Below are 27,624 nucleotides of genomic sequence, written 5' to 3'. Positions count from 1 at the left end.
AACCAGTCGGCCACCGTGCCGCTGAGTAAGCAAAAACTCCATAATACAGTATTGTAATCTAATTCTTCCCAGAAGAGTGGAAACAGTTGTTGCTGCAATGACGGGACCAATTCAATATTTTCTATCATGATTAGTTCCTTCTGTGAGAAACAGCTGTTCTTATACTTTTGTCCATAATGTGTGATTTATAGGGGCCACTTTGAAGCTAGACAGAAGTCTTGGTTGGAATTTCCTCTCGGTTTGTGTGTAATCCTCTTGATAGAGGGGAAAACTTTGTTATACTTTCTTTCTTAGTCCTTAGTCAACACAGAATTTGGAGTCTAATTCCTGACTGAGTAAATGGGGATTTTACACCGTTACCCCCCCCCCCCCCCTCTTAAAAAGGGAAGAATTGATTCTTGACAGGGTTTTTATTTCAATGTGTTTATAACGGGTCTAAGGTCACAGGGAGCCGCTGACAAGACATCTTTGACTTAAAGTAGGGTAGTTTTACCTCCTATGGTTGCTTTCCACAACTTAGAGATTCCCTCTGCATAGCACCAACAACATCAGTAACGTTCAGGCTGCCAATGAGGTTTTGAAGACTCCACTGCTCACAAAACTTAAAAGGCTGAGCTACATCAGTACTTTCACTTGGACTGAAATATGGCTTGAAATGCTTATTGCACGTGTGTTTGATTGCACACTCATGCACATGCACGCACAAGATGCACGCCAAGATCTGTTTGGCCTCTTTGTTTACAGAGCCAGATCGCTGCTTCCCTCTGATGTGCGTGCTTGCCATCAATGGAGCTTTGTGTGACGATGCACACGTCCCGTCGTCCTCATGACTTGAGAGTCCATCTGAGCAGTTTGAGAAGGCGGTGTGATATTATTAGAGTTAGGGTGACAGTTTATGAAGAAAAAACTAGGACTACCTTGCCTACTCTAAATGGCCAAGCCCATTCCTGCAGGGGGTGGGCCTGTGTGTGTGTGTGGGGGGGGGGTGACCTACTCAGGTATAAAACAGCTGGAAAGGTACATCACATACTATTTAAAAATATTAGCAACACGATCAAAAAATGTGATTACCACGTGCGCCTCGCAGTCAAGAGGTTCCAGGTTCGAATCTCAGCTCAGGACCTCGTGCTTGGAGTTTGCATGTTGTCCCCATGCTAGTGTGAGTTTCCACCCTCAAAACATGTGTACGGTACGTTAGTGTATGTTTCATGGAAATGTCGACCCTCCCAACATGGCTGCCACATAGGCAGGTTGGCCTGGCTGCTCCAGCGCCCTGGCGTATCAAGTCTAGCTATGGTGTAGTCCCTCCCTGGAAGCTAGCGACGGCTAGCTTACCACCAGTCTCAAAATCTGCTGTATCCGCCGACGACAGTAAAACTGTACATTTTAGGGTGGCCTTTTATTGTGAGCAGCCTAAGGCACACCTGTGTGCTAAGCATAGTGGTTAATCAGCATCGCCACACCTGTGAGGTAGATGGACTATCTTGGCAAAGGAGAAATGCTCGCTAGCTATGGACAGATTGGTGAACAGTATTTGAGAGAAATAAGGTTTTCATGTCGAAAAAGGGCGCCACGGTGGTCTGACTGGTTAGCACATCTGCCTCACAGTTCTGTGGACCGGGGTTCAAATCCCGGCCCCGCCTGTGTGGAGTTTGCATGTTCTCACCGTGCCTGTGTGGGTTTTCTCCGGGCACTCCGGTTTCCTCCCACATCCCAAAAAGGTTGATTGAGGACTCTAAATTGCCCATAGGTGTGAAAGTGAGTTTGAATGGTTGTTTGTTTCTATGTGGCCTGCGATCGGCTGGCGACCGGTTCAGGGTGAACCCCGCCTCCCGCCCGAAGATAGCTGGGATAGGCTCCAGCAGCCCGCAACCCTGGTGAGGATAAGCGGTAAAGAAAATGGATGGATGGAGAAAAAGGTAGATCTTTTGAGTTCAGCTCATCAAAAATGGGAGCAAAAGCAAGTGTTGCATTTATATATTTTTTCAGTATACTTAAATACGAACGTTAATGGTAAAAATGAACGTTCACTGTCAATTATATACGGTTTTGATAACTTGGCACAACAACAAAAAAAAAAAAAACTTGCCATTAATTCATGACACATTTCTTTGTACTTGTAAAAGTAAAACAATGACAAATTGCAGTGCAACAGACAAATAAAAGAACAAACAAATTTGTAAATGTGCGTGTATGGTAATCAACGTAGATGATGGGGTTTAGCGGATGACATGCACACATTTGAAGAAATAACGTAATAATAGCTGGTAATAACAAAAAAGTCAATATCTGGTGTGTGCCCTCACACAGTGCAACACATTTGCTGTGCAGGTGAGTCTTAGACTGCCCACAATAAAGGGCCACTCTTAAATATGCAGTGTCGCGTTTATAGTTTGACATTTACAGAGTCTGCACTTCTTTACTTTTCCTCAAGTAAAGCAGTTAAGTCCGTCCTTGTACTGCCACCACAGTGTTTTTTTTGTCCACCCCCCACACGCACACACACACACAAACCTCCACTTAAGTAGAATGAAAGTACTTTTACCACCTCTGGAAAAGTAGTAGCATGTAAAAAGTGAAGCTGGCTTTGCCAGGCCGCGGTTGTCCGAGCAGCGCAGGGGGCGCGGCCTGGCGGTGACGTCACTGATGCTTATATAGGCTGCAGCTGTGGCGGCGTGCTTGCGCTGATGAGGCAGGCAGAGGAGCGGGGGCGCGCGTTCACGGACACTCTCCTCAAACAAAGAGAAGCACGCGAGGCACCACAGCATCCCACCAGGCAGGAAACGCTCGAAAATTCAACTGCCCTCAGACAGAACCGCTCCGAAGCCACCATGACTACTAACGGCGCCTCCAACGGAACCAGCGACATGCTTCAGATCCAGTTCGGCCTCATCAACTGCGGCAACAAATACCTGACGGCCGAGACGTTCGGCTTCAAAATCAACGCCTCGGCGTCGAGCATGAAGAAGAAGCAGATTTGGACCCTGGAGCAGAGCGGCGACGACGCCAGCGGCAACGTGTTCCTCCTCAAGTCCCATCTGGGCCGCTACATCGCCACCGACAAGGACGGCAACGTGACCGGGGACAGCGAGGCTCCGGGCCCCGAGTGCCGCTTCATCATCACCGCGCACGACGACGGCCGCTGGTCCCTGCAGTCCGAACCCTTCGGCCGCTACCTGGGCGGAACCGAGGACCGGATCATTTGCTTCGCCCAGACCGCGTCCGTGGCGGAGAAATGGAGCGTGCACATCGCCATGCACCCGCAGGTCAACATCTTCAGCCTGACGCGCAAACGCTACGCGCACCTGAGCTCCAAGGTGGACGAGATCGCCATCGACAGGGACGTCCCGTGGGGCGTGGACTCCACGATCACGCTGGTGTTCCGAGAGCAGCGCTACCACCTGCAGACCTCCGACAACCGCTTCCTGAGGAACGACGGCGCGCTGGTGGCCGCCACGGACAAGAGCACCGGCTACACGTTGGAGTTTCGCTCCGGCAAGGTGGCGTTCAGGGACTGCGGCGGCAAGTACCTGGCGCCGTCCGGTCCCTCCGGGACCATGAAGGCCGGCAAGAGCGCGCGCGTGGGCAAGGACGAGCTCTTCCAGCTGGAGCAGAGCCACCCGCAGGTGGTCCTCACTGCGGCCAACGAGAGGAACGTCTCCACCCGCCAAGGTGTGTGTGTGTGTGTGTGTGTGTGTGTAATTACTGTGATGGCATGTTTGACTACAACCCCCTGCTCGCAGTACGACAAAAAAAAAAAAAAAAAAACTTGAGCATATCACATTCTGACTTTACTCGTCCCTGGTCAGGCTTTAGAATACAATGAAAGAATATACTGTACATCCATTTTCTGAGCCGCTTCTCCTCACTAGGGTCGCGGGCGTGCTGGACCCTATCCCAGCTGTCATCGGGCAGGAGGCGGGGTACACCCTGAACTGGTTAAGAATATACTGTATTAAAAAAAATATATATGTACATATAATTTACGCACACACACACACACAGCTTTGATCATCTTGATGCCACAGCAGCAAAATCCTCCCATATACACTTTTTTATTATTATAGTATTAATAGAAACACCCAACAAAGGAAATGCAAATGGCAGCATTTTGAGGTGGAATTAAAATAAAGTGAAATGTAATCACCTGTATATGATGCATGTTCATACAGTATGTGGTAAGTAGTCTAATTATGCTACAGTAATTGTACAATTTGTGCAAAGTGGGCATATTGACAGTGATAAATTATACTATACACTATAGTGTGTGTATACTGTTATACACGCACACATAACTAATAGTTCTATTGCACTTTGAACCCGAAACAAATTAATATTCAAATGTGCTGATCATAGTCTTACTTGAACAGTGAGTGCCAATTGAGAGGTGAATAAATATGGATGCTATAAATATGTAAAATGCTGTATATAGATTATATTGGGGGGTAAAAGCTCAAGGATCTTGAAGCCACAAACCTGTTGGCAAAAATCCATTTTTGGAGGAAACTTGTGGTTCTCTAATTTTACGGACGATTGTGGTGAAAAGAGTGCAAAAAGGAGGCCTTTAGGCCCGCTTGTCTATGTGCATGTGTGTCATCATTCACATGTAAACGAGCCTTAAAGTAGAAGGTCCCAGTGGCACACTCCTTGTTTGACGTTTGAACATTCAAGCCACAGAGCTGTAAGATTTTGGAGCTTCCGCAAGTATTTAGTGGGCTCATATTTGGCCTATGTTGCATGTTAAGTCTCATTCACTGCCATTGACGGCTTTAGAAGTCAAATATCCATGTTAACTGGGAGGGCTGGCAGTGAATGAGGTTAGTTCAGGCTTTGTGTTCTGCTGCTCACGTCCCATTTTATGTGGCGTTCTTACCCGTCTTTGTTGCCTTCAATTATTTTTATTCTTCAGTCGACATTTAAATGTCTGCTTGTATCAAATCCAGCTTGTTGCTATTACTAATGAATATTTTATCCATAGAGCAAAGATGGGAAATGACACATTTATCAGTGTAATTATTCATAAAATACCTTTGAATGATTGTTGTAGGAGACTGGCTGAGTTGACCCAATGTTAGCCTCCCCATGTTAGATGTGTGTGATGGTTGTTGTTTCCAGCTGCACAAGTGGGTAAGACAAAAGCTTGTCTCCTTCCTTTCTTTCTTCCTTCCTTCTCCATCACATCTCTTGCATAATTTCCCTCATGGCGCACCTCCCCCCATCCTCTTCAAGCCATCAGGCCTGTCTGCTGTGCGTTAAAGGTCAAAAGCAATCAGTGCCAAGACCAACTAAAATGAGCAGGCCAACTGTTGATGAGCATTGTTTTAGATTTGGGGTGGGGGGGACCCTTTAAATTTGAATTATGCATGTCACACCTAAATCAGCAGGAAAACAATTAGCACAGGCTTAATACATAGCACTATAATACCAGTTGCGGCTCTAAATCTATATTTAGTGCTTGGTCAGATGAACGCACTGTACTCCCTTGTGGTTTGGCACCCTCTTTTCCAAAGAGACCCTTTTCTTTACAACTCCTATCTCTCTGTGACACTCTGAGCCAGTTTGTTCCATCTCCCTGCTGTGCTTACTTGTCAATGGATCATTTATCCCCATCAGCACTTTCTCTGCCGTCTCCACAAAATGGAGTCCAGCAACTGCTGTTGGAAGTACATGGCGGCGCGCTCTGTAGCAAGTTGGCTTGTGCCAGAAATCTGAAAATGACTTACCGTTCCGCTTGTGCATGTTGCATGAGCTTGTCTTTTAATGACAATCCCAAGAGGAAGCCCATATTCACAATGCCAAATAGCGGGATCATTGTGATGCGTATTAAAAACCTGATCGGAATTAAACTGGCTCCAGATGTTTTTGGACCTACAGCTGCTCCTAGCTTCCCTCCACAGCCGACTGGAGCCAACATGGTGGTCGAAGTGGCCTGGCTTGGTCCAAATGCTGCTGAGTGTTATCAGAACGGTTGATTTTTGTGTTGATCAACTTCGCACAATTAAAAACAAAACAATGCAGTTGAGTCTTGATTTTGTGTGAATGTTGGTTTAGCTTAGCTTAAAACACTCAGTAGTGTGCACTATGCATTCAGCTCTGGTTCAATGGTAACGTGAGGCTCTCTTCTAAAAAGCAGTAAAAAAGATTGATAAAGTGAACCCCAGTTGATGGCGGGGATATGTTCCAGACTCATGTGGAATAGGCAAATATCTGAGAGAGAGAACATAAAAAACATTTTTTAAAATGGTTCTACCCCTCCACATGCTTTAAAGACATTTAAACTTATTAAATGTAATACTTAATAATCTAAAACACACTTCAGAGTTCTTTGCGTCCGTTCTTGCTCTCTGTTGCAATTCTCAATTTAAGAGGCAAAGTGTGCTTGCTTCAAGCTCATCACTCCTTGTTGAAGTTTACTGTAAAACTGAGACAAAACAAATTATTTAAACGTTGTATAGTTAAACATGTTCAACCAAAACATAATTTGGTCTAACAAAAGTCTGCTAGCTTAATGCCAACATATGGTGAAGCGCCATAAATGGGCTAACAGAAATTAGCATAGATTTTACGATAATTATAAATTTTAAACTGCTACTATGCCATTTGTGTATGATGCACCAATAATCACAGGCACATCTCTTTCTGGTCTGTGTTTGCAACTATTACTGCTTTTCAGTAGGGGACCTTCTTTGCCTCTTCCAGGAGCACATATTGTTGCCCAGCATGTTGCACCTGCATGAGAACAAATTTAGAGCAAGAAATACTGCATGCATGCATGATATGTCAAAATCTTATCAGCACTTTTAATTGGCCCCAAAACGACTGTAAGGAGGAATAATTTCACTTGCTTTGTTTTTAATTTTTTTATATATAACAATACAACAATTTATTGCAAACTGTTTTCCGGACCCCCAAGTTAGAGCTCATGAGCCACCGGGTGTCTGGGCACCATAGTTTGAGAGATACTGCTGTAGAATATCCTCTTAGCAGATCAACATATTACTGCCATAATCTCGCGATATGATAAAGCTTAGCCCCTGGGGGAGAAGCCAGCCTAATTTTGTGCAGGTTCCAAGCTCTGATGAGTACGGGAGGGTTGAGTCCGGAAGAGTATCTGTCCATTAAAACCTACAGTATGCCAAAAATTGGTGATGCTGGGAAGAATCTAGCTATATATTACATCGTATTCTCTTAGAGCAGTGGACTAAAATATGTGACTGTATGGATTTTCTCTAAATGTAGTCAATATTTTAGTATTTTATTTTGAATGAGTCTACCAGCTATTTCCTGTCATTAGCGCTTGTGGCCTTCCTAATTGTCATGAAAGTACCTCTTCTAGGTGCTCATTTCATCCACTTGCCTCCATCCCTGCTAAAGAGATGCTCCCAAATTCCCAGAGAGACCCTTTATGGACTAGGACATTGTTTTGAGTCTGTTAGCCTTCAGCTCAATGGCGTTTTTAAGTGGTAAGCTTGAAGGCAGAGTGCTTTAAGAGGTCATCATTTCCTGTTTGCCACCGTTGTGACCACTGACTCGTCTTTGCATCTGGTTCCACGCCGACATTAGTAGCTAATATGGGGAGGGGATGGGGTCAGCTTTCACTATCTCAACAATGTATTTTATTGCCGTCTCATTGGAGTGGACTAGAGTTTTAGGGCCTGAATTAATGTGACACATTTGCTGTAAAAATCCAAGGAATGTTATAACATTTGCATGTAAATTCACCAAATCACATCCAGTTTCCAAAAGGAAATGGACTGTAATGTATGAGGTTACTCAAAAATTAGCCTCCTGGCCAATACATTAACAAAGACTTGCTTGGAGGTATTAGCTTACTACAATTTGGGTTTAATGAGGGGTTAAATGTGGCCTGTGAGGAACACTTGCGTCCTGAGGTGGTGATGTCCAGGAGGTTGGTCCATCCGGTCTTTGAAGGGCATGCGCTTTAAATTTAAAATGCCAAATGGGAGATCTTTTTTTTTTTTTTTTGTAATTGGCCTGTGAGGGGAAAACCGCTTTACAAAATTTGTGGCTTTGTGGTTTCATTGATCTTGGTAGATCAGTGAACTGGCATATAAAATAGACCCCTACTGAGCAATTCATTAGGTAAACCTGTACCAAGATCCTAATATACATGAGCTTTCTAAAACTTCCATCCATTTTCTGAGCCGCTTCTCCTCACTAGGGTCGCGTGCGTGCTGGAGCCTATCCCAGCCATCATTGGGCAGGAGGCGGGGTACACCCTGAACTGGTTGCCAGCCAATCGCAGGGCACGTACAAACAAACAACCATTCGCACTTACATTCATACCTACGGGCAATTTAGAGTCTCCAATTAATGCATGTTTTGGGGGTGTGGGCGGAAACCGGAGTGCCCGGAGAAAACCCACGCAGGCACGGGGAGAACATGCAAACTCCAGACAGGCGGGGCCGGGGCTTGAACCCGGGTCCTCAGAACTGTGAGGCTGACGCTCTAACCAGTCGCCCACCGTGCCCTTTATAAAACTTGACTGTCATTATTATTTTAACAGTTTTACTGTACAATTGTGTAGAAATGTGCTGAATTACACTGTAGTGAAGTTTCCGGTTTTATTTTTAAGCTAGGCAGAATAACATCAAATTGTCTTTCGTTGGTCTACTTCATAGTCTGTTGCTCACAAATCTAAGCTTTGCCTCACATCAGGTTTTCTTTACCGTCAGTCTTTCTGTGTGGCTCAGTGTGGTTTGCCAAATGAGCCCTGACACCAGTTCTGTGTCCTTCACCTCCTCCGGCTGGCAGGAACCAAAACATGACGCACACAATTCTGTAAACTGTGACCGTGCGCACACAATAAGGGGAAAAGAGGGCAAGTGATTGCTGTTATCGTTCTGTGTTCTCTGGCTGCTGCAGAATGTGTAAACTATGTTTAAAGACCATCTTGTTGATGTATTTTGAGACTGTGCGGCGGGGGGGCATTAAATCTTCATTATAGGTTAGGCTTCCTGTGTGGGTGCATCTCTACAGAAATGCCCTTCACACTCAGCATGAGTTGAAAATCAATTTATCCTGTGACCTTACCATTTGATACAGGAAGGGTAGTGTGCGCTTGTTTCCTGCAGCTTGATTAGGCTTTTTGAGTTAGTTTTTTTTAAAGGCAGGACTGGCTGGAGGGACCATGCATCTGAATCAGAACAAAGGCTGATGATCTGGTGGCTCCCCATTTGTGCCCCAGCTGTCCACCTCCTCAGTCAAGCCTACTGAACAATAGCGCACACACACACACACACACGGGCAATTGAACTGTGCAAAATCGCGTGCGTTCACAGCAGACCTGGTGCTGGCTCACATTAAACTGTGGCCAACAATCTGTGCCTTCCCCTCCATCAGAATGGATGTGCACGGTGAGGTGGACAGAACGATGGAAAGGGTGTTTTCAGTGCGTGTGTGTGGGTTGGGAGGTTTCTGCATGTGTGGTCACTTTTGTTTTGGTGTGCAGATTTGTTCCAGCTTCCCCTTGGGAACATTTATAAAAACTGATCAGTGTACATTTACAGTATGTGGATTACACACACACACACACACACACACACACATACACACACACACAGCCATGCCCTCTCTGGGTCATGGCTTTGTTTCTACAGGCGTCACTGTAATGTTTTGTCTGTGTCAGTGTTGTGCATTTCTTGTGTATTTTTCTTGTGATATAACCTCTCTTCAAGGCTTCTTTGAGTGTGTTTTAAAAAGAGCATTTCCCCACATCCAAACATTGTTCCACTTCAGATTTGGCCAAAGTTCACTGTCGTATGAAGTATGTTGTAGGAAAGCAGTGTTCTGTTTTGCCTGATTTTTATTTGCGAAGACTGGAAAATTGAGGCGCAGTTCATGTATGCATTTGTAAAACATTAGTTTTAAGACACAGTATATTTTCCTTGCAACAAAGTTAGTCATGTGAGTTGAAAAGCTTTGAATTTAATCTACTATACTTGCTAGTGACTCTTGCTTTAACTTTGTTAGACTATTCTGTTCTTCCGAATTCCAACAAATGTTTTTGTTTTAATGGGCAACAGTTCTTGCAGACACGCTTCAAGATCTTAGTCTTTCCAGAAGACTGCAGGTAGCTACAAAGGGAACGCGTCCTTACATTTCCATCTGCTTTGGCATTATGCAAAGCACATTTAACTAGGAGTTATTGATGGTTGTTTGGGAAAGAGTGTAAAATAGTTTTTTCTTTTTTTTTTTTTTTTTTTTGAGGGGAGGGTTTGTACTTTAAACAACAAAGGTCATTGAACGATAGTTCTGTGTCACATCAATTTTAGCCGTCTGATCCACTGAAGAGTCAAACTTGCTGAAACAAATGAATTAATAATAATTTCCACCAAGGAAAGCCTTTACTGCGCTTCTTTGCGCTTTTAATAAATGTCATCTCTAAAACGGCTGCTATGCCAGCGTCCCTGCTAACGATATCAGGGGTTTGCAGTTGCTTCTAAATCATACCCAAACCATCGCTTTGATCTCCTTGGTGCACCCTGATTGATCTCTTCATCAAACCTATCGCCATCGAGCTTGAATCACTGTGCTGCGCCTCAGCTTTTCGGATTAAACCCTCACAAGTTGTACACAAGTTACAAATCGTGTCCTTTGCAGCGCTGATGGATAGATTAAACAGTCGCTCCTGGCACACTAATGTATAAGCTCTCGTCTGCTACTGTGCTGAGTGTTGGGCTGAGCAGGAAACTGTGACGATTAGAGTGCTGTTCAACGAGGTCTTGACTTAAAGGTGGAATTTTACTCTTATTCTTTGTCTTTTTTCTCCTCCTTCAATCTCTCTGTTGCTGCTAGTTCTCATCTTCTCTGAACATGTGGTTTCCATTAAGGTCTGTTATGTTTCCCTCTCAATCATCTCTCTCTCTGTGTGTGTGTGTGTGTGTGTGTGTGTGTGTGTGTGTCCGTCCACATATCTGGAGAAACTCTATATGTCTGCAGAGGCCAGAGGTCTCAAGTTTTGGAGTTGCTTTTAGTGAGTGCCCAACAACGAGGAATAAGGTGACAGGCCCCCCCCCCACCTCTAAAAACAAAATGTGAGCAGTAATTCTTCACTGTTACACATTACGTAACCCTTACTGTGGCTTACTTTTGGTATGCCAGTGCCAGCAGATAATTACTTTTTCTGTGACTGTTTTTGCATCTCTCCTGGCCTCTTTTCTTTTGTGCGGCCAGCAGATACGAACTATCGTGCCCCATGAATTCGCCGGTTAACAATTGGCAGTGTGAACATGTGGTAGCAAGGGAAAAAACAAATCTTAGCTATTCTCTTCTACATTTGTCCTTTTATAATGAATCACAGAATATTTGGTGTCTTTTAGTACATTGCTGTTGGAAGAGGTTTTCCTGGAATGTAGCCTACCTAATTGATTTGTGCCCCACAACATTTTTGTCCCATATAATCACGGTTTGGCTTCAGTTGGAGAGACCGATGCCTTCTAAATTACACATTGTCACATTGGCTTCATATGAACAGTTTTAAAGTCTTGTAAATGACCAATTTTTCGTTTGGGTTTGAAATGAGAAAAATTGAGTGGGAAGTTCTGGACATCTGCAGCTCGAGGTCACCAGTGTAGCATTTTTGTTGTTCAGCTTTATTTTGAGATTTCTCTTGACGCTAATGGAATGTCCCATTTTAATACAGTGAGTGGCGAGCCTGTAGACAACAAGAAAGATGGAAAAATGAGCCAGCAGCGTTCAGGAGGGTGTCATGGATGAAAAGGTTGAAAAAGAGCACATGATTACATTGGCTTGCTCAAACACAGATTTCTTTCTGCGGACATTTACACAACGGGGCAACACAGACAGTTTCTCTCTCAACCAGGACCCCCGGCTATCGGTCAGCTATGACCTCATAATGCACAATAGCATGTATTGTGCACTTTGAACTGCGTGTGCATATGTGTGTACAGTTGTGTATGGTGTCCCTTAGACTGACATTATGTCTCTGGCTCATTGTGAGACTGCTGTGATGTTAATGAGGTCAGGAGTTGTGTACTTTCGTGGTGGGGTGTGCGCGTGCGTGGTGAAACCCTGCGCTAATCCCAGCTGTCTGTTGCTCATTTAGGATGTCTGATCGTAACCAGATGATTGACGTGTATCTGGATCATCTCCATTTGCCGCTGACCCCTCCCCCAAACTAACTCCTGTGTGTCCCCAGGTATGGATCTCTCAGCCAATCAGGATGAGGAAGGTGACCAGGAAGTCTTCCAAGTGGAGATTTGCCGTGAGAACCGGAAGTGTGCGTTCCGCACAGCCGCTGGGAAATACTGGACCCTCACTGCCAACGGAGGCCTTCAGTGCACCGCTTCCACTAAGTATGTGTTTGACACCACAGTCACAGCTGTTTCAATGCATCACTCCTCTCAGGGCCTGGGAAGGATAATGGAGAATCAGATAGTCCATCACTAATCTTAGTTTGTAGTTCTAGCTGGTTATTTGAGCTACTTGAGGCCGGTGTGCATATGGGGGGTCCTATATGATGCATGGGCGAATGGGGTCAAGGCCTTGGTATGTTGAGGGCGACCTAATGCATTTTTGTCAGCAGCCTCAACCTGTGCAGAGTGATTTTCTTTCTTCTAACCCTCGACTCCAATCCTGTGCGCCTGGGTACTTTCTCTTGGTGCTCTAGAAAGAGACCAGAAAAGACCCTTGTCATCATTCAAATTCAAACAGTTTGGTTTTTATCACGCACATCCCACATAGTTTGTGCATCTACATTTTGAGTTACACAAACTGTTGATTTGAATCCCACCTAGTTTTGTGTTAAGTTGGGGTCTGAGCAGCGAAAGCTGGATACATACAGCGATTTATTTTTAACATTTTTTTTTTTACTTCTTGACCAATTTTCAAAATGCGAGAGACGAGGACTGCCTGATATTTTGTGAGCATTGTCATCGATGTACGTGTGCGCAATACTCACATTGCATGGTCTACTGCGATGTTGGTGTACTGTAATATACAGTGAATCAACTGCACAGCAGAGGGAGCCGTTTGGACATGCTCGAAAGATTGTAAACCTTGCTGCTATGCTGTCGTAACTATGAACTTTCCCAACACTGATCCTGTATTATTGCAGGTTTAAAAAAATAAATAAAATAAAAAGAAAAAAAAATCGCAATGTCATTCCCCCCGCCCCCCATATTGTGCAGACAGCACACGAGGTGGGAAAAAAAACTGACGTGTTCTTACGGTTCCCATAGTCCCACCACACACTGATACTTACACCGACAATTGCAAATTTCCTAGCGCCACACCAGATGTCCTAGTACCAAGACTTACCTGTGAGAGGCAGCAGCACCCATTATAATTGACACTTGCATGCAGTTGATGATGTTTAAATGTTAACTAAATCATTGCCTGTATAATTTAAAAAATATATATACAAAAATTTATGGCAATTATAGGTTCCAGTTTGACTGTGGAAAGGAATACTCCTACAAATGTATTTCCATTATTTCCTTGGTTTTGAATCCAAAATTGGAGGTCGGTCAGCATTCCGGAACAGTTTGACTTCAGAGGTCCCACTAACCTTACACACTTATCTCAAAAGCATCAACCTGAGATAAAACAAAACTGAGACAAACATGATAAGGCAGCCACATTCCATTACCGCACTCTCACTTCTATTCTCTTGACGCCTTCCACGTGAAACCACATTTGATTTCCTCTTGGTTTCAGCTCTAAGAGGAAAAACACAACTGGAGAATGTTTGAGCTAAAACACAGGCTTGCTACTCTTATGTGAAATCTAGACCAGAATGTATTACTTGAGCAATACATTGTGCCAAGTAGAGTGAAATGAATGAAGGCGCTTGCTTCAAATCTAGCAGTTTGTCTCTGTAACCAATTGTGTAACAGCTGCGTGTGTTTACACTTGCCGCTCATGCAGGTGCCACGTGGATGTGATCTCATCATGCCTTTTCATTTGTCGGTCTGTAGGTCAACTAATTGCTACTTTGACATCGAGTGGCGTGGGAAGAGGCTGACTCTGCGGGCCGCCAACGGGAAATACGTTGCCGCCAAGAAAAATGGCCAGCTAGCAGCCACCATTGACTCTGCCGGTCAGTTTGACTCCTTGATGAATGATCCATGTTGTTTCCGTGAGGTTTTACCGTTCTGATTACTTTAGGAAATTTGTTTTCTAAAATCTTATTTAAGCTGTTGGAAAAACTTTTTTGTGCCATTATGACTTCAAGTTTTTGATTGGTCAAATGACCTCATAACCCAGATGTGTCAAACACAAGGCCCGGGGGCCAGATCCGGCCCCCCACATCATTTTATATGGCCTGTGAAAGCAAATTGTGTATTAACTTCCAAGGATTCTTGCTAAAATCCGTACCAAAATTTCAGTCATATAATGAATAATAATGTTGGGATATTGCAAACCTTTTTACCAACCCCCTTTTACAGTAACTTGAAAAAAATGTTGTCCTTGACTTCTGATTTCAAAATTACTTTTTCCATCAATTTGTTGTTTGTGTAATAATATATGCTTAAACGTTGATGGTTTCACTGTCATAATGGCCCTCTGAGGGAAACCGTATCTACAATGTGGGCCCCCAATGAAAATGTTTGACGCCCCTTACAGTGCCATGCACTTGGCATGTGGGTGACAGTCCCTAAACATGTTTTATTGTGCCAATGTTTTTGTTACCATTAGTGTACATTGAACAGATTTTGTCAAGCTATAGTCAGTGATTGTGAAACTGTCAAAATCTTGGCCGTGAGTCTCATGCTAATTTTAACTCAAGGCTGTGAATTGGTTGTCCGGATTATTTTAGCGCACAATGTTTTCAAAAGGATATCGCAAGCCAAGAGTAAATAAAAGTAAAATGTCGAATGAACAAGATCAGAAGTTCTATTCTTCTTTTTTTTTTTTTTTTTTTTTTTTTTTTTTAGTGATGTTTGTTGATCTTGACAGCAAAAGTGTTTGATTTTTGAAAGGGCTATTGTTACAAACCATACCTCCACATTGGAGATTTTATGCTTCAGTTAGTCATCTCACATAAGAACTTTGCCACAATGACTACTACTATACAGTAACTTGCATTACTCAAGTAGGAAATATGCATTTAACTGCCCCAGGGGAGTCTGAGGAGTTCATCATGAAGCTGATCAACCGCCCCATCATCGTGCTGCGCGGCGAGCACGGCTTCATCGGCTGCAGGAAGGTGACCGGGACCCTGGACTCCAATCGCTCCTCCTATGACTACTTCACGCTGGAGTTCAGAGATGGAGCCTATAGCCTCCAAGGTCAGTGTGCTTCATGCTGACCTCCCTGTGTATAATGAACTGTACTGTATGTGCTCTGAAGCTGGCAGAGACTCATTGTTCTTGGACCTCTTGCAGGCATTAAAAGGATTACATCTGTTATGCCCTTTTTTGGATTTACTCTAAAAAGTTGGATTTGATTTGGTTCATAATCTACCCCAAAGGCAGATGTGTTTTTGTTTGTCAGATTATGCGCAAACTCCTTAATTTATGAAGGGGTGAAGCATAGGGCTAAAGAAGAATCCATTAAATTTTTGTGCGCATCTGGATAAAGTTGCAAATACATTGTTTTTGACAATATTGCAAAATAAGTCATTTTTATTATTATTATTTTTAATTAAGTCAGCAATACAGTGCAATCAATAGGCTGGTCATTCTTTTGGTTTGTCTACTAAGTCCTAGGGTCCCACTTTTTTTTTTTTTTAATATATATATATATTTTTTTTTGTATTTCTCCCTGCAATATCAGTCCAATTCCTTGTTCACAGAATGACAGATGACAGACAGGAAGTTAACATTTGTAGGGGTTAACATGTAGGGTTAAATAAAACGGCAAAAATCAATGAATCAACTTTTATTTTGAAATTTTCAATGGGATGCGAGGATTACACTGAATGTTCCAACCATTCTTTTCAACAGTGTGATATTGAGCAGTAAAAAGCCGTTCTTTGACCCTCAAACTAATTTTGACTGAATCAACAGCAACTCTGCTAGTTTCAGCTGAGTAGTGCACTCCATTTTATAACGAAATTGACATAATTCTCACCAACCATGTAAAAAAAAAAAGTCACGATGACGCAACTGTGTTACAAATAATTGACAACTCATAAGTCACGCCTTCTGTCTATGATTGGTTGTTTCCTCGGGTGCGGTGGTTTCTTGTATCAAATTAAGGGTGGAAAATGGGCCAGAGATGGCTTTTTCCCCACCCCCCCCCCCCCCCCCTCTTCCCCCCACAGATCATATAATTTACCACTGTCAAGTCATAGACTGTTGTAACAAATATTTTTTCCAAATTGCAAACTTCCCTTTAATTATGGCAAGCGTGTTACCTCCCGTACAAACTGGAAGATGGCGTGCACAGTTTGGCGCTAATCCGGCCTTGGTGGAAGACTGCTCTACTACTGAATGCCATTCAAGATTTGCTACTTTTGGCATGCTGTAATTGAGACACTGTTTGCCTCACTCCTTATCGTGTGTCCCCCATGTGCAGATTCCACTGGCAAGTACTGGATGGTCGGGAACGAGCAAGCGGTGGTGAGCAGCAGTGACACGCCCATCGACTTCCTCTTTGAGTTTTGCGACTACAACAAGCTGGCCGTCCGCCACGTCAGCGACGGCAAGTATCTCCGCGGCGACCACGCCGGCGTGCTGAAGGCCAACGCGGATGACCTGGAGACGGCCACGCTGTGGGAGTATTGAAGGGGTGGGGGACGCAGTCGTCACAACATGGAACCCTCCCCTCGAAACATCTACTTATCCCCCCTCACCCGTCCTCATATGACATCTTGTATGACTTTATATTTTGAACTGCATAGAGAGAAGAGGAAGGATAGAAGAGGAGGTTATTCTGTCTCCGTCCTTCCTTTCCATCCCTCCCTTTCCCAGCTGCCGACCTATATGTTGCCATAGTTACCACGGGGCTGTGCACTTTTTCCCTTGCTCCCACTCTGGTTCGCTGCTTGTCTCCCTCTCCCTAATCATCGCGCACCTCTTCCTCGCCTTAGCACCGACTGGTCTTCTTTCTACTCGTCTCTATTGTATATTGGTGTTCTTCTACTCGATCCCAAAGAAACAGATTCTTTATCTGCTTCCAAGACCTGGGGTCTAGTTTGCTGGCTCGAGTAGAAACAGTCTGGAAGCTTCTATCAAAACCAGACCAGATGTGTTTCCCAGGCCTGTTGATTGAGTGTAAGGCCTTCTCCTTAACATGAAAATGTTCGTGTAAACTAGCTTCCTGTGTTGTCCTCTAGCTGTGTTCCTATTGGTCGGTGGGGAGTCTGATTGTTTGGGACCAAACAGGATGTAGGAAGTAAATGTCTCTCCCTATTGTCCCCAGATCAGTTGAAAAATAATTAAAAACAAACCCGGGTGCTATCACTTCAGGCACCTCACCAGAAACAAAAGAATAACATTTTGGGCTTGGAGTGATGTACATGTCAAAGTCCAAGGCACAGACATTATCATGACTACGTGAAATAGGGAAACCCAGAAATTAATATTTGAAAGCTGCTTTTTGGATCAGATGAGCACAACATGAGCCTCATTATGTATGTAGACCAAGCCTTGCGATTGAAACTGGATTCAACCATCGCGGCATCTCGCACAAACCTGATACAACTGGACTGTGGTGCTACTAACGTATGTGCTGTTTGCACCAACTATTTTTTTTCCCTCCAGCCAAACCCAGTGAAGCATCGCATCCTTCACGAAGCGCTTGAGAGCCTTGTCGTTAACCAGATCTGCTGCTGCTTCTCTTGCGTTCTTTTCTGTATCGACTTTGACCAGTGTCATATCTGCCTTTTTAAATGAGGTGTGACTAGTGTTTGATTTTTTTTTTTTGGCTTGTCAGTGAAGTTATAAGGCAGGAGAAGGAAAAATAGGATGTGTTCTACTTAAATGTTCTGTTCTACAGTCATGTAGCAGTGAAGCCATGAGTCCTGACTTGTCAGTCTGTTTTCTCCATTAAGCGCCTCCTTATTTTAACTCAATAATTACTAGTACAATGAAATGAAATGTGATTGTAGCCAGCTCCTCATGAAGGTTTATTTTTATTTTATTTTTTTTAAATGAAGGGTTAAGAATCTCAATTAACTAAATGGTGCACTTATCCTTAGAGTCTCCATGGTAACCAAGGCTAAGACAAACTGATGTGGAATGGCAACTATGTGGTAATGACTGTGCCTTACGCATATGTTTTGGGCAGTAGGAAATTAGATGGGTTAAAAAAAAAAAAAAAGATAAAAATCCACATCTTTGCTTTGTATAACTGGAACTTCCTTTTTGTATTATTTTTATATAATTTGTTTGATATTGTGGATTCATCTCTCGTGCCATTGGTTCACCTGAAATCCAACAACCAATAAAACTGGGATTTGGAACAATGTGTTTCCACTTCATTGTTGCCACAGGAGCATTTGTATTACGCAGCAAATACATTCGCAAAGTTTTAATGCACAACATTTCGAACTGATTCAGCCATTAGTAAATCAGTCACATCTGCATATTAATCTCGTACCATTAATGGCCCCTAAGGTTACTATTGCTGGAACCGGTTTCCAAGGCTGGATTTACATTACTAGTACATGGTTGTATTTGGTCCAACCCGAATACTGTGTGGTTGTGGTGGTGGTTTTTTTTATGGTGTTCAGTAAATTTAAATGGTGAGATGAGATGTCTTCTAATGTGTAAATCCAGCCTGAAATGTCCCAAACAAGCATTCATTCTCACTCATTCACCTAATTTGCATGTTTTGAACCTAATTTGCAGACATGCTAATCACTAGTCCAATGATTCCCAATCAGGGTGCTGTGAGAGACCATCAGGGGTGCCATGTGAAATTATCCAATTTCACTGATTGTCTTAAAATTATTAATTATAATATATATTTGTTAATCTGCCTATACTAGCGACGTATAGTGAGCAGGCAGAATAATTAAATGGGTTTCCATCAGATGGCAGAACATACAAAATCTTTGTCGCCGCCTGTTGCCATACAAAAGAATTAGGGTGCTGCTTATCCCTGTTTTTTTTAGATCATATAAGCAGGTATAATCTGTTCACATATAAACAAAAAATATAAACCCTGCTAATATGTAGCCGTTGACTACTTTGCTGGGGGCTGCCATATTGAAATGTCAACAAAGGAGTTTTGATTGGCCACCTGATTTTCTCTCCTCTGCACGTAGCTCAAGTAACACACACTGGTGAGTTTTTCCCCACCTCACGAGACAAAAAATATCAAACTGTATTCATCTCAAGGCTCCATGAGGCAGAAAACCTGGAAAATTAAAAGATGCACACAGCGAGCAGTCTGCTGTGCAAACGGTCTGAAATGACTTTTTGCAGATAACTCCAGCGTGCGGCAGGCTGAAGGCTAAACATATTTGCATTGTAGACTACATTCTTTGCTTAAGCTATATTGTATTGTACTGAGCAGCTAGGACAGAGACGTAGGTACAACCTTCCCAAGTTGCAATATTTTTTTCTTATTTGGTGGAAACAAAAAGAAAAACACACTTAGGTAGTTAATGCTTTAAATAGTCACTAAGCATGAGTTGCTTAAGTTGCGTTACGTCGTACATGATACAGTTGTGCTTTGAGATATGAGTGACTTATTTTTTCAAAATACGAGCCGCTGTTCGGCCAGTTGTGACCACATATGGAGCAGTGCTGTGTTCTGTGCCGCTATTATACACATGAGGGAACGAACTACTTTCCCCCTTTCTTCTGAATAGAGCCTTTGTGTCGAAACATGAATCTAGCACACACACACACACTAGTCATGCTGGTAATGTAATGATGGAGGCTCCAGAGCAGGTCTCTAATCCATTTCGCTCCCATCAGCTTGCAGATATCCCTGAGGGACGCCAAACATGGCAAAACAAACACACACACCCTCTCTACCCAACACCTCCCTTGCCCCTTGCTTCCTGCTTTCTTAACCATCCCGACCATCAATCCCTCTACCAGTCGACAGTCAGCCCACCCTCCGCGCCCCACATCCTTCATCCATGCCCTTGTCCCCCCCCCCTCATCTCCCTCTTTGGTTTGACTTAGCCTGAAAAGATGAGTCACACAAAATATGACCCAGATCCCAGAAATGGGAGCAGTGGTTTGTGGGTAAAGCGTCACGCCGGAGGGACGGCCAGCTCACCACATTTTTTTCTCCCCCTGAGCCAAAGGGAGAGGCTGGGGGGGGGGGGGGGGGGGGGGGGGGGGGAGGAGATGGCAATGAGATTGCGTGTGTGAAATGGCTTCCCTCTCCACCCCCCCCGTTAGGCAAAACCCATCTCCCTGTTGCCATGGCAACCCCGGCCAGCACGAGGCTGCGGTCTGAAGTAAAGAGAGTGGAGACGAGACGAGTTGGGTGTCCGAACCTTCATCATCCACAATGCAGATGGACAGAGGATTAAGTGTGTTTGTGTATGTGTGTGCACACAGACCTCAGAGGGTTAAGATGAGGTGAAGGAGAAGGAGGAGGAGGAAGAAGGAGCCTTTGATCAGTGAAAATGTCATGATTGAGGAAATAAGCCCACACCTCACCTCCTGTGTGTGTGTGTGTGTGTGTATTTTGAGTCTTTTCCTACATTTGCTCTAAACGAATATTATTCATTGGCTATTTTTGTCTGAAATGGCGAGACAGTGGGTCAGTGGGTCAGTGGGTAATCTGTTTAGGGGGCCACATCAATCCCAAACACAAATTAAATTCCACATTGAAGACACACACACACACACACACACAGACACACGAGTCAGGTCCATAAGAAATAGGCTCAGTGTGTTACTGTATGTAAGCAGTATTTCCCCCATTAGAATAGAATAGATCTTTGTCATTGTTGCAGAAAGTGGCTATTATTATACAAGATATTAATATACATCATTCAAAACGACATATAACAGTACATAGTGTCAATTGTAATGACAAAGAACTGTAACATGCATTGAGAATGTAAACAATAAAGAACAGGCAGTGATGCAATATTATTACGGTTTTATAGGGAAACACCATAACATTATCATGTAATAATACACAGAGGTGTGTAGTAATGCACTACGTTTACTTCGTTACATTTACTCAAGTAGCATTTTGAATAAATTGTACTTGTCAATGCTGCATACTTTTTACTTTTACTTGAGTATTTATGTTGCGAAGAAACGGTACTTTGACTCCGTTACAATTATCTAAATGCCGCTCGCTACTTTTATTGATCAATTATTTCTTTTTTATCAACTATTTCTGTTTAGACTACAACTTCGACTTCCGCATTGGGCGCTGTTTGCTCCAATCCAATTTAAGCGCTAGTGACGATTAAGTCTAGTTTACCAATCAAAAGCCACAATGAAGTCACATGACCGCACACAACGACTTCCATTGGGCTTCCCCGGCATAGGTATTAACACTAGATACACTAGCCCGGCTAATCGATGTGCCTACGTGGCGACCATGTTGGGAAGGTCGTTGTTACCATTGAAGGCAACGGCGCGCGACTTCTAACTTGAGAAAACACCTTGCGGTAAATTGTACATTTTGCTGTAGTTTTGGCAGCCCGCATTAGCCCTATTTTAACTAACTAAGTAACTGTAAAACATGTTTGTTATTTATATTTTATTGATGCTCATGAAAAAAATCTGAAGTTACTCACCATTTACTCAGTACTTGAGTAGTTTTTACACTGTGTACTTTTTTGAAAGACAAATTTTTACTTTTACTTGAATCACATTATTGTCAAGTAACAGTACTCTTACTTTAGTGCAATATTTGGCGACTCTACCCACCTCTGATAATACATAAGACTACAAACAATTTTATAAATTAACTGAAGTAACACCGCACCCAGTCCACGCTACAATGTGGCCCTCATGTTGTGTTAGCGCATCCATGCTAATGTTTATTCAAAGATACGATCTTAAAAGACACACATTTTTTTGTTAGCTTTTTAGCATTTGGATTCATTGCTTGACTCATGTAGCTTCGGCCTTGTATTTGCCGGTGAGCGGCTACAGTGTTTTACAACTCAATTATGCAAAACACTTGTCCTCATTTGGGTGGCAAGTGAGCTCGAGCATATCTCAGGTGACTGGGCGAGAGACGGGGTGCAGCCAGGTCTGGTCACCAGCCGACCGCAGGGCACCTATGTGCATTTAAGAGACCTCAGTGTAGCTACCATGCATGTTTTTTGGACTCTGGGAGGAAGCTGTAATCTGTACTCTGTACGCAGAGAAAACCCACTCAAGCATAGGCAGAACATGTAAACACCACACGGAAAGGCTGGAGCTGAGATTCCAACCCAGAATCTTTAGACTGTGAGGCAGGCGTGTTGACCACATATTCACCATGCTCAAAAAAGGTTGATGACTTTTCCACTGAACTTTTAAAAATATTTCTAATATTTTTATAGTTATGATATTTCATTTAAAATGATCTATAATTACACACTATTCAGTAAATCATTAGCTCAGCTCTTTACTGGGGGGGGTGTAACAGTGGGCGACTGGTTAGCACATCTGCCTCACAGTTCTGAGGACTGGGATTCAAATCCCGGCCCCGCCTGTGTGCAGTTTGCATGTTCTCCCCGTGCCTGCGTGGGTTTTCTTCTGGCACTCCGGTTTCCTCCCACCTCCCCAAAACATGCATGGTAGGTTGATTGCGGACTATAAATTCCCCTTCGGTGTGAATGTGCGCACAAATGGTTGTTTGTTTATATGTGCCCGGCGATTGGCTGCCGACCAGGTCAGGGTGTACCCCGCCTCTCGCCCAAAGATAGCCGGGATAGGCTCCAGCATGCTCGTGACCCATGTGAGGATAAAGCGGTACAGAAAATGGATGGATGGATGGGTTCTGTTGGGTCTGTCACCTGATTATTAGCATTGTGTTGTCTACTTCCACTTCAGTTTAAGTCAGCAAATATGGTTCCCTTCTTCCCAGAAAAATGGCTACAGCTGAATTGTTCATGTTACTATGGTGACTTGCAGTAAAAAAACATACAGAAAAAGGGATTTTAGTACAATGCCACACCAGCCTATGGAGAATGTTGTGACTTTTTTTTTTCTGTGAAGAACTATCAAAATGAGGCTAGCCAGAATCATTGAGAAGCCCCCTGGGGTATGTTTGAGATCAGGAAGTAAAGTAAATTTGACACTAAAGTGAATTAATTAAAGGCGCAGCAAGGCCAAGAGGAAACATTTTGTGTACAAGTTGTAATTTCATGGTTTTTTTTTATACTGCATTTTGTGCACAACCAGAAGTCCAGGCTGTATATTAATATTCACCAGTGTGGTACAAAGCTGCCACAGAGCACAGCTTCTGAGAAGGTAAAAAGAAAATTGACTATTTCCTATTGTGGGTGAAAACTACTGTACAGCTGCAAAAACTCACATTAAAAACATACATTGAGTTCTCCATTATATGCAAACAATAACACACTCACACTCAAACACACAATGTCATTCACAGGAATAGTCTAGGGAACACATGCTGCCAGACACCAGACGTCCCTGTAGACACACAAACACACGCACACACACACTTTCACACACACACACACACACACACACACACACACACACACACACACACACACAAATAGTGTAAAGGTCATCTCAATGGGACATAACCAAATTAAAGCTAGAGGAAGTTGAACCCAGGCGACAGGAAGTGTCAGTTCTTTGTATGTGCCACGTCTGCCTCATAGATTTGTGTGGGTTTTTGTGTGTGCATGGGAGCACTCCTCTGCCATCATGTCTAAAGCACGTATTCACTGTGCGCGAGTGTGTGTGTTTAAAGTTTTCAATTCGGAATTGTGACGCCACCATTGACCTTCAAATTTGTGGTTATCACTAAAGGTTAGTTTACATGGTTGCGAAACAATGAGAAGACCAAAAACTATCAGGCAAGGAACTTATTTGGGTTTTATATGGTAATAATCATGTTTACTATTAAAAACATATTTCATTTCATTTTCCGTACCGCTTATCCATATATCCATCCAATTTTTTCTATAACGCTTGTCCACAATAGGGTCACAGGTGAGCTGGGGCCTATCCCTTTGGGCAGGAGACAAGGTACACACTTGACTGGTCACAAGCCAACCACATGGCACCTATGATTTTTTTCTATGAACATAATTCCATTTTAATAAGACTAAGAAAATGATGGCGGATTAAATAAGTAGAAAGTGTTCCTTCCTTTTGAAGTTTTCTCTTCAAAATGAACAATTGTACATATTATTTTTATTTATTTTATATATTCATTTTTCAATTGCGGGCGGCACGGTGACCGACTGGTTAGAGCGTCAGCCTCACAGTTCTGAGGACCCGGGTTCAATCCCCGGCCCCGACTGTGTGGAGTTTGCGTGTTCTCCCCGTGCCTGCGTGGGTTTTCTCCGGGCACTCCGGTTTCCTCCCACAACCCAAAAACATGCATAAATTGGAGACTCTAAATTGCCCGTAGGTGTGACTGTGAGTGCGAATGGTTGTTTGTTTGTATGTGCCCTGCGATTGGCTGGCAACCAGTTCAGGGTGTACCCCGCCTCCTGCCCGATGACAGCTGGGATAGGCTCCAGCACGCCCGCGACCCTAGTGAGGAGAAGCGGCTCAGAAAATGGATGGATGGATGGATTTTTCAATTGCCTTATAAAGGGTTTAATCAGGTCAAACACAGATAACCAAGTTCTGTTGCTTTACTAACCAATAATAATCTACCACAGAGTGGACTAATACATATAATTTATTCTAATTAATTTCAAAATCATAAAACAATTCAAACGTGTAAATGTGACACAAATTTCTATTTGTCGGGTGAGTTAATGTTTTTCTTTTCTGAATTTGCGGGGTAATGGTGTTGCTTTTTTTTAAACTTTCATTTGAATGCCATCTTTAAAACTTGAGGTGAATGTTAGACTGAATTAATCAACTCTTCAAGCCGACATTATGGCTTTGGATGAAATTAGTCATTAGCAGATAATGCTGGATAATACCATTTCAGTGGTAATCCCTGTCCTCTGTCTGAAAGGCGTGGGGTCTTTTTTTGTAGAACAAAAGAACAATAATGAGCATAATAGGATTTTCTCAGAGGCAGACTTTCGCAGAAATCAGAAAAAAAAGCAAAGATGTGGTGTTTGGAAGGGATGAAAAAAAGTCAAGACTTCCGAGACTCTGCATTTATTGATCAAATAAAGATGTACATCAAATCTAATCTAATACTGTTATAAATTTTGCACATAAGTACAATAAAAAAATTTTTTTATGATGTACTCCAAAAATTGCCCTGCATTTGTGTTTTAGAACGGTGGTTCTCAAACTGGGGATCTCCGAGTCGTAGCTTGGGGGTCCACAACATAAGGTGCAATTAATTCTTCCTTTCTATTTAATAGTCCATAAATATTTAGGTTGAAACATTAAAAACAAACAAAAAAATAATTTCTATGGCATTTATGGGTACACGTCATTAACCTAATAACCTTTGCCTGAGTCATTTTCAACTTCACTCAAAAAAAAAAAAAAAAAAAAAAAAAAAAAAAATTTGGAATATGCTCATTAAATTATTATTTTTTTTCCCTGAATCTGTATAGATTCTCAGTCACCCAGGTACTGGTAATCCTCAAAGGTTGAATCGAGGCAACTGGACTCTTCTTGTTTGTTGAATTTATCATTCTTTTCCTCCCTTGTTTTCGGAAAACAATGAAACGAAAAAAATAAATAAATAGTGACTTGGTCATTTATGCTATTAGGCTAACGACCTGGCAGTTATGTTTAATTTGAGTTTTGGGGAGGATGATGACGGGCACCCCATCTTGTAAAGGCTCCGTGGACATAAGTTTGAGAACCCTTCCTTGCTTTAGAACATTTATTACAAAATAATATTCCATCACTATAAAGTAGAACGCTATTGTTGCAGTTTTTAGTGAAATATCTGTTTTCCATTAGTTGTTTTCCTCCCAACATTCTGATGTTATTAGGCTATTTTTAACGTGCCCTAAAAAGCGTAGCCCACACACTGTTGTATGAGCTCTACTGAGCTTTGTGACGAGCCTCTAGTTTAAGTGGTCGACTGGACCACATCGAAGGAAAATGCCCAGAAGGCCTTTCTGAAATATCATGTGACTGGATCACAAGAAAACAATGCGTCCCACAATCATTTGGTGTCCATGTATGAAAAGCTGTTTGAGCATTTAGTTGATGTCCTACTCGTGCGCAGAACAGGCCATGAACTAGTATGCTCTTTGGCCACACCAATAAGACAAATCAGTGCACTCGTAGAATGACTGTTGGAATGATTATGTCAGACTCATTTTTTACACTATTGCCTTCAACTACTGTATGGCATTGTTGCACACGGGTAGAACGACTAGGGGGCACTAATAGTAACGCATTCTACTAGTAATAGACACCTTAAGACATTTCTTTGAGGCCTGGACATCCGACTAGTGCGCATTAGTAGAACAAGTTACTCGTGAGGAAAAATTGTTCGAGTTGACACCTGTACGCTTAAATTACTACTAGTGAAGTGCCGGTTGTCAAGTATAATTTTATATTGCCACTAATAATACAACCCCAATTCCAATGAAGTTGGGACGTTGTGTAAAACATAAATAAGAACAGAATACAATGATTTGCAAATCATGTTGGTTGGTGTTACATCACCTTTTCGTTTAACAACATTCAATAAACGTTTGGGAACTGAGGACACTAATTGTTGAAACTTTGTAGGTGGAATTATTTCCCATTCTTGCTTGATGTACAGCTTCAGCTGTTCAACAGTCCGGGGTGTCCGTTGTCGTATTTTATTGCCCGTAGGTGTGACTGTGAGTGCGAATGGTTGTTTGTTTGTATGTGCCCTGCGATTGGCTGGCAACCAGTTCAGGGTGTACGCCGCCTCCTGCCCGATGATAGCTGGGATAGGCTCCAGCACGCCCGCAACCCTAGTGAGGAGAAGCGGCTCAGAAAATGGATGGATGTATTCTGTTTTTAGTTATGTTTAACACAATGTCCCAACTTCATTGGAATTGGGGTTGTACTAGTGAGATCATTTTCCTCAGTATTAAAGCAATTCAGCGCACTACACTACACTACTGCCTTCCAATACTGTATGGCAAAATGACTAGTACTAAACACTGTATGACATTTCTGCACACTAAGTAGAACGACCAGGACACATTGGTAAAACATGTTACTTGTCAAGCAAAACTGCATCAGTTGACATCCACGCATTACTAGTACTGTAGGGCTGTCACTATCGAATCTTTTTAGAATCGACTAACTTATATTTTGTTGAGTTTTAACTATTAACATGCATTTTGTTCTCATTTGTGTGGGCTGGACTTCTATCCTTAAACTGCATATGTTAGAACTGAGGTCTATGTTATAAACTGTACAGAATTAGATAATTATAGATTTTTTAAATTAGCGGTTAGCATTGGCGATTAGCATTAGCACGCAATTACAATTAGGGTAACAAAAACAAACCGCTACCTACCATTCAGCGCACTCATACATCATATTATATGTATATTACTTATCTAACAGCATCTTAAAAATCACTTACAAATGCTCCTCTTGTTTTTGTCAATGTTTTTCATTTGTCCAAAGGTGCGTCCGGCCACATTAAAAA

The 27,624-nt window shown here is 42.7% G+C and overlaps 1 protein-coding gene across 1 annotated transcript; it reads left to right on the top strand.

The window, feature by feature from the left end:
- Positions 1–2,677: 2,677 nt before the first annotated feature.
- On the top strand, positions 2,678–18,397 carry fscn1a (fascin actin-bundling protein 1a). Its single transcript, XM_061701332.1, has 5 exons — positions 2,678–3,672; positions 12,182–12,338; positions 13,962–14,083; positions 15,108–15,275; positions 16,507–18,397. Exons 1-5 carry the CDS (start codon positions 2,688–2,690, stop codon positions 16,713–16,715), a joined length of 1,641 nt encoding a protein of 546 aa, XP_061557316.1. The 5' UTR covers positions 2,678–2,687; the 3' UTR covers positions 16,716–18,397.
- Positions 18,398–27,624: the final 9,227 nt, after the last annotated feature.

This window comes from Phycodurus eques, chromosome 16, assembly GCF_024500275.1.
Source record: "Phycodurus eques isolate BA_2022a chromosome 16, UOR_Pequ_1.1, whole genome shotgun sequence".
Lineage (NCBI taxonomy): Eukaryota > Metazoa > Chordata > Actinopteri > Syngnathiformes > Syngnathidae > Phycodurus > Phycodurus eques.
The sequence above is the reverse complement of the archived record's forward strand: the minus strand, read 5'-3'. Positions and strand labels throughout refer to the sequence as shown.